The sequence below is a fragment of the Myotis brandtii genome, unplaced genomic scaffold, assembly GCF_000412655.1.
Source record: "Myotis brandtii unplaced genomic scaffold, ASM41265v1 scaffold58, whole genome shotgun sequence".
Classification (NCBI taxonomy): Eukaryota; Metazoa; Chordata; class Mammalia; order Chiroptera; family Vespertilionidae; genus Myotis; species Myotis brandtii.
In genome coordinates, this window is record NW_005370176.1 from 1,719,411 (window position 1) to 1,728,016 (window position 8,606).

The 8,606-nt window shown below is 36.3% G+C and overlaps 1 protein-coding gene across 1 annotated transcript in view; it reads left to right on the plus strand.

Moving 5' to 3' along the window:
* DR1 (down-regulator of transcription 1) overlaps positions 1-6,988 on the plus strand; it is a 19,945-nt gene extending 12,957 nt beyond the window's left edge. Inside the window, exon 3 of the mRNA XM_005878984.2 lies at positions 6,544-6,988. Within this exon, the coding sequence (XP_005879046.1) occupies positions 6,544-6,690 (147 nt within the window). The 3' untranslated portion in view covers positions 6,691-6,988. The remainder of the gene's footprint in view (positions 1-6,543) is intronic.
* Positions 6,989-8,606: the final 1,618 nt, after the last annotated feature.

Below are 8,606 nucleotides of genomic sequence, written 5' to 3' on the forward strand. Positions count from 1 at the left end.
CCTCAGCAGCGCTAAGGATGTCCGACTGCAGTTTAGGCCTGCTCCCCGCTGGCAAGTGGACATCCCCCGAGGGCTGCTGGGCTGCCAGAGGGATGTCTGATTGCCATCTTTACCCTCCCCTCCCCCCCAAGTGCACAAATTTTTGTGCACCTGGCCTCTAGTATATATATAAAAGCCTAAGTGACCGAATGACCAAACAAACGGTCACTATGACGCGCACTGACCACCTGGGGGCAGACACTCAACGCAGGAGCTGCCTCCTGGTGATCAGTGTGCTCCCACAGCTAACCTCTCGATGCCCGCCAACCTCCCGCGGTCCCTCGCCCCGGCCGACTGGCCCTGATAAGCAGATTGGGACTGGGCAAGACGGCCCCGATCGGCCCCGATGATCACTGGCCAGGCCAAGGGACCCCACCCATGCATGAATTCATGCACTGGGCCTCTAGTAAGAGAATAAAAGCTTACTACACATTTATTGAGCTCTAACCATGTGTTAATCATATTGGCAAGTAATTTAACTGTATTACTTTATTTAATCCTCAGAACAACCTATAGTGCTTATAGATTTTACCATGGTTTCTTACATACTGTTATATTTGTAAAATCTATAAGTACTGAAGAGGACAAACCTTTGAGGCAGGTGTGCACACGTACAAACAGTATTGTAATCCATATGAATGTAAGGTAACAAAGAAGGAGTCATGATTAAAAAAACCATTAGCCAGAGCCAGGTGGCTCAGTTGAATGGATCATCATCCCATACACTAAAAGGTGGCAGGTTCAGTTCCCAGTCAGGGCACATACCTAGATTTCGGGTTTGATCCCCAGATGGGGCGAGTTTGGGAGGCAACCAATGTTTCTCTTTCACATTGATGTTTCTCTTTTTTTCTATCTTTCTCTACCCTTTCCTCTCACCGTAGAACAAGCATGTCAAACTCAAAGGCTGACACGGGTCAAATAAACAAGGTTTAAGTTTATGTGGGCTGAAAAAAAACAAAAGCTTCAATTTTCATAGAAACGTAGGTTTATTTTGATAGAGACATGCTGAATACAAAGGGCTGAAATAAATGAGTAATTGTTAACATAAAATAATAGAACATTTTAATAAAAATTAATATTTTTTTCTTGAACATTATCTTACCAGACACTGAATAACTGCCTAAATTAATAAGCACAACGCAAATAAACCTATTTTTCTTGTTTTCCAGAAGCTAAATATTTTCTGTTGCACACACCAAACAAGCCAGTACAAGACTAATAATATGGCATTCGGCTGCTAAAATATTTGTTGTTAGTGGAGAGAAATGGTGCACCTGCGCGTACAGCGCATAAGGGAAATGAATGCAACACAATTATAGTAATCAGTCATTAGTGAACGTTGTAGTTCGTTATTAATAATTATGTATACCAGGATATTGTAAAAATTAAGTTATGAAATTTTTATTAAAATGTTTCTTACATACCGTTACACTATCTGGGCTGCAAATATATTCATTGTCTCTTGGGCCGTGAGTTTGACATACTTGCTCTACAATCAATAATATATCCTCGGGTGAGAATTTTTAAAAACATACACATGTCAGTGGGTATCATTTATTGATTCTGTACTACTGCAAATCACCTAGAGGGTGCCAAGTTAACCCTTTGAGTGCCAACCAATATCCTAGGAACTATGCTAAAATTGCCAAGGCATTTTTACTGATTTTACAGCAGTTTAGGAAAAAAATTATGAATCACAAGTACATGAAGTTGCATATTCAATATCTTCCACAAAATCATCATCTTCACAGCAAGAATTGATATATTTAGCAATATCATCATCACTAATAAAAGCAGACTTAGAACTGGACAGTTGGGAGCCAGCAGTCCTGGATTGTGAGAGGGATGTCCGACTGCCGGCAGTCAGATACTCCCCGAAGGGTCCCAGATTGGAGAGGGTGCAGACTGGGCTGAGGGACATCCCCGCGCGCATGCCCCCGCCCCCCCACCCCCCGTGCCTGAATTTTGTGCACTGGGCCTCTAGTGTATAATATAAATGTTATTATATCCATTTATACATTAAGAAACAGACTCGGAGATGGGGGAGAAACTTGCATGAAATTATTCATTTGTTCTTGCAGATATTTACTAACCACCTTACTATTTACCAGGCATAGAGCTAGGTGCTAGGCTTACACCAGTATACAAAAGAAGTATAGTTTCTATCATTATGGAGCTTAGTTTACTAGGAAGGATTGAGTTAAATAAAACTAGTAAGTTCATACAATTAGAAAGTATTAGAATCTCAATGCAAACTCCTATCTTCTGACTTCAAAACCTGTGCTCTTTCTATAATACCATGCTAATGGTTTAGCCATCCTTTTGTTTACTTAAATTTATTTTGAAATTTTTAAGTGGAATATGCTTTATCCTTTCAAGGCAAAAATATGAATGAAAGAAATAATTGACTGCCTGCCAAATCTGTCTTCACCTCCCTCTCCTTGTCATCTGTTTTTATTTCCTCTTTCTTATCACCTTTTTCCTTGCCCTGATATATGGGTGAAGATTCTTTGCTCTAAAGAGGAAAATTAGCAGAGAGGTAAAATTATAGCAGCTGCCTAGTACTTTTTCCTCAGAGCACAAAGTACTTAAGTTCTAAATCTGAAAGGAACTTAATACAGCATCTTTTTCATCACTTACATTTTACTTCATCTTTTAGACTTTATTTGAAATACACAAAGTCTCATTTTAAGCTGTCTTTCACTGCTAGTAGCAAATATTTGGAAAGGGGGAAACATTAAAAATCAAGATTAGTATGTGAGAGTGAAAATCTCAAAACATAATGACAATTTCCAAAAGAAATGAATTTGGAAGTATATGCCTACTTACCTCTTTCACACTCCCATTTTAGGAGGAAAATAGTTGGGATGAATTGGGTAAGAGGCAAGAAGGTAAAAGGAAATTAGAATACCATTGGAAATTTTAATTTGTGGAAATGAATACAAATAAAATTTATCAATCAACAATAATTTTAAAGGCATAGGAATGCTTTTATGTTTAGAGAGAAAGTATGGGAGCTGGCTGATATGAGGGCATGATACCTCATATCAGTTAAATTTTTAGTATAACCAGTACATGTCTTTACAGATACTGAATAAACTTTGAGACAATGCACCTTTGCAATAAAACCTGTGTAGAGACTTGATATTGAGTTTTTTCAATGCTATGAAATTATACATATTTGTAGTTGATTAGGCCACACAGCATTCTTGGAAGTTGATAAATTCACACATTTGTTTTGCCCTACAATTTTCTTACGAACTTTTAAAATGTTTTTCGTGAAGCACTCTTAGTCTATTTTGAACTCTGAGTATTCCTGCCATAAAAGTAAATATGCCTGTGTGTTAGAATACCTATTTTTCATACTCACAAAAATGGGAAAAGTAGTTATTAGTATACCTGGTTTGTAATTTCCTACACTAACAACTGTATGTGAGGCTGACCACTCTCATGAGGAAGACATAGAGATCCCAGGTACCGAGATGTCATATTCAGTTTTGGTGGTATGGGAGTTTGCCAATTACAAAGCAGTTGTCTTAGGCTGAAACCTCCCTTTCTATGCTCCATGACAGGGCCTAGTGCTTCCGCTTTTCTAGCTGAGTACTTTTAGACTCTAATTGCCAGTAGGGGGCTCTAGAGGGAGATTGCTAGGCTGGAGGAGGAAGGCAGCACTTGGGCTTCATTCTTTTATTTCCTGTTAATTTTGAGTTTCTTTGTACAACCTAGCAATGCTGCTTCATTCTGGCTACATCAGTTTTTCCCTGTAGCACAAATTGAATCTAGTTTGCTATGTTTCTAATTCTTAAAGAACCAGCCTGAATATTCATCTCCTTCATCAAGGATGTGAGTCTCAAACTTTGGGACCCTCCTCCAATCAATGCCCCTTCTTCAGAGATCTGAACTTCACTTCCATGGGTTGCTCCTCTAAGCTCCCAAGTTTTAAAAATTCCAGCCTTTTCCCTTTTCCCCCTCATTTTAAGGTTGGTGATTGCTCTCTGTAGTTGCCAACTACATGTTACCTTAGTGGGTTTTTTCTTGCCTTTTCATTTACCTAGTTACCAACTTTATACTTGGTTAATAATCCTTTATGTTAGATTCTTTCTGTTTTCCTAACTAGTGTTACTTTTATCTCCTGATTATATCTGAATGATACTGGCAGAATAAAAAAAAAATTAGTGGAAAAATAGTATTTCAGTTTGACTTGAAGGAAGAGTGGAGTTTTAGTTGGTGAAAATCAAGAAATTTCAAATAGAATGAATGTCAGCATGAGTAAAGATAGCGAAAATGTGAGGGATGGTGTATGTTTCAGAAACATTTTATGTTCTAGGCTTGTTTTGTTTGTTTTGCTTTTTTCGTTTTTGAGTACAAGGTGCATGTTACAAAAAAAGATTAGAGGGATAGATTGGGTCATGCAGTAATTTGGAGGACCTTGAATTACAGGCTGAGAAAGTTGGACTTAAATGGTAACAATTAAATGATTTTTAAAAGTATAATAATGACCTGATTAGAATTGTCCTCTAGAAATGTTTAGATAGTAAGTTCATGACAGATTATTAAGAAAAGTTAGAAGTGTAGAGGTTATGTTGGTCATCATCATTGTTTTCCCACAAAACATTCACTCAGAAAATATACACATTACCGCCCTAGCCAGTTTGACTCAGTGGATAGAATGTTGGCCTACAGACCAAAGGGTCCTGCATTCGATTCCGGTCAAGGGTACATACCATGGTTGCAGGCTTCTCCCCAGCCCGGGCCCTGGTCGATGTGCATGCAGGAGGCAATCAATTGATGTGTTTCTCTCACATTGATGTTTCTCTCTTCCACTACCTCTAAAAGATAAATGGAAAAATATTCTCGGGTGAGGATTAACAAAAAAAAAGAAAGAAAATATACACATTACCAATATGTATTGGTAATCAATGAATATGAAAAAAGTCTTTATTCTCAAGTGAAGTGAAGAAAATACATATATGCTTAGGTAATTAGAGAACAAAGTATGGAAATGCATAGAGAATTATTGCATATGAAATAGAGGACAAAATATGAACTAGAAGGGTCAAGAAAGACCAATTGATTTGTGTTTTAAATGATGACTAGGAATTAGCCATGTGTAAGAAGGCTATGAGCCAGGCTTAAGGAACAACTTCGAGAAAAGTCATAGAGAGAAAATAGCATTTTGTTTGGTAGCATTTAATGGGAAATTATATGATCTTTTCAATAACATTTATTTTTTTCCCCTTCTTCATGTGGTTTTTCTGCTAATGGATAAAATTAAATTGAGAAGGAGCCTTAGCTGTTGGCAACAGTGCATGTGTTGCATATACATCTTGGTTTCTAAAATCCTGTGGTTTTTATAGAGGATAGATATGTCAAATGAATGGATTTTAACTATCCCATTTTTGTTTTTCTTAATCCTCATCCGAGGATGTTTTTCTATTGATTTTTAGGGAGAGTGGGAGAGAGAGGGAAAGACAGAGAGAAACATAGATGCGAGAGAAACACATCAATTGGTTGCCTTCTGCACGAACCCCAACCAGGGCCAGGGCCAGGGAGGAGCCTGCAACCAAGGTACGTGTCCTTGACCGGAATCAAACCCGGGACCCTTTGGTCCTCAGGCTGACGCTCCATTCACTGAGCCAAACCGGCTAGGGCTAACTATCCCATTTAAATTGAGTTCTTGGTAAGTGTCTTTTCACATATGGGAAGGGTGTGTGTGTGTTTTGTGTATGTAGTGTGTGTGCTTGTGTATATTAATAGAGGAAGGAGAGGGACAGAATAAGAGATGTATATATACAGAGATGTATATATCACTAGCTGTGATAGAAACTCAAAAGAAATATTAAGATAGCTATTGCATTCATGTATAGTACTTTTCCCCAAGAGTTAGGGGCACTTTAGTAGAGAGCTTTTAAACTCAAAAAAAAAATTGTAGATTAAAAAATGTTTGCATTAAAATGTTAAGTTGAGCCCAGCCAGCTTGTCTCAGTGGTTGAGTGTTGACCTATGAACCAGGAGGTCACGGTTCAATTCCCAGTCAAAGAACATGCCCAGGTGGTGGGCTCAATCCCCAGTGTGGGGCATGCAGGAGGCAGGCAATCAATGACTCTCTTTCATCATTGATGTTTCTTTCTCTCTCTCCCTCTCCATTCCTCCCTGAAATCAATAAAAAAATTTTTTTTTTAAATTGTAAGTTGAGAGGACAGAAGAATCAAGTGAAACAAAAGAAAAAGAAATACAGGTAAAGGAACCAAAGAGAGGATATTGTGATTTTCCTGTCTACATTTTCAGCTTCTTCAATTGAACCAAAGCATAAATTATGTGACATAGAGGGGGGACTATCTATAAGAGAACCAATCTCAAAGAGTTCCTGTTCTCCAGATGTACAACAGTTATATAGCGGTTGGGAAATATCCAAATTTGATCATGACTAAGTTTGCAATTAACTAAAGTGTGTATGCTATGGGTTTTTAAAAAATTACTTGTTTTTATGTTTTTGTTGTTTAGGCTAGACAGCAACAAGCAGAACTGGCCCAGCAGGAATGGCTTCAAATGCAGCAAGCTGCCCAACAAGCGCAGCTTGCTGCTGCCTCAGCCAGTGCATCTAACCAGGCAGGATCTTCTCAGGATGAAGAAGATGATGATGATATCTGAAATTCACCAGCTGAGGTTCTGTTTCCTCTATAAATGTTTTCCCTGCACAATAAAACAGTGAAAGGAATGCTTATCTGTAATTTTGTATGCATCTTGGTGGACCTGCCACTGGTACCTAGGGATGTCTGCTATTGATTTTCATCTATTGTGTGCTATTCATGTGAAAACTGTCTCTTTGAACAATTGAAAATTTAAGGTTCAGTATAATATCAATTTTGAATTTTTAATGGTGTTTATGAGATTTTAGATAGCAGTGAGTCCTTTATTGATCAATAAACAGTGTTACAGAAAACTTCAACTTTATAAAAGTACAGTGAAATTTATACAGAAACTCTAAATCCGTATTTTCATTTCCTCTGCCCTTTTAACTAAACTAAAAATTGGGAATATTAAATTATTGTGGGAGGGGGTGCTATGTAATACAGTAGGCATTAGACCAGATTGGTTAAAAAGAACGAGTTTATTTCTGTAGTATGTGATTTTTTTTGTCTTTTAAAATGAGTATATATACAGGCTATATATATGTGTGTGTGTGTGTGTGTGTGTATATATATATATATATATATATATATATATATATATATATATATATATATATATATATATATATATATATATATATATATATATATATATATATATATATATATAAGTGTTCTGTTGTATGTATAGGCCACACAAACACATATATGCTCAGATAAATATACTTATTTGAAAGAATTTCAAAACAAGACATTCAAAAACTAGGAAGGGGGATATGTTCCATAGTAGTGTATAAATTTGGTGGGTCATGTTTTTTATTTCGTTTTGTTTTATGTAAAGGTAAAACCTATTGTTTTATTATGGCATAATTCATCTTGAGCTACATTATTACATTTCAAAGACTGCCCAATTTTGAGGACTGTCATGATTCTTACTATTTCACTCCATTAATTGTCAGTAGTATTACTTGCTTAGTCCATCCATGTTTATTGGAACTTGTGAAACAATTGCTTAGGTTCTATTGGTTTAACTGAGGTTAATGAATATTCAAACTTTTGCTGGGGAAAAGGAAAGTTAATGAGCATGCTTGCTGTAAAAGAGGGATTTTTTGTAATTTAACTTATAGTTTACTTATTGTTTGTTTTTCGCATTACTCTTACATTTTTTTGACTAGATGGCCTACAGTGTCCAATGCTTCCTTTTGAAATGACATCATCTCCATCATAGAGTGATAGCTTTAAAAATTGATTTGTTTTGTTTTAAAAAACATGTCATAACTAGTCACTCCTATATGAAACATAAAATGTAGTTTCAACCTGCTCATTAAAAGGGAGGAAGCTTTAATTTGGTTCTCATAAATAAAGTATGGCAGTGATTTTTATAGGAATCCAGTGTGTTGAAGAAATGGCATCTTGTTTGTATTTTGGAAACAATGGAAAAAGCCACTTAAGATTGTATGAGGTAATCTAATCTAAATTCCTTTGTCAGTTGCCAAACTATTTAAATTTCTGTATTCACCAAACCCAAGGATAATTTTCGGCTGTCAGGATTTCAATTTTAATTAGAGAGCTAAATAAAGTTTACAAGTATTAGATTTCTTAATGATCATATTTTGCACTTTTAGGAAAAGTGAAATATTGTTATACATTTATTAAATACACTTCCCCATGCCACAAAAAGGTTAATTTTGCAGAATGTTTTAAGTTGAAGTTGACATTGTATCTATGATGTGCTTTGGACAACATAGAAGGGATTGTGTGTTATTTTAAAGTTTAAGTACCAAAGGTAGTCTAGTCTAAGACACAGTAAGTTAATAAGTGTTGGCTTTTCTAATTTGTACTGTAACATCCTTATACTTGCTATTTTAAGTGTACCTGTTTCTGAAGTAAACAACTTAGATATTTTTCCACACCTTTTTTTTCTGATGCAGAGTT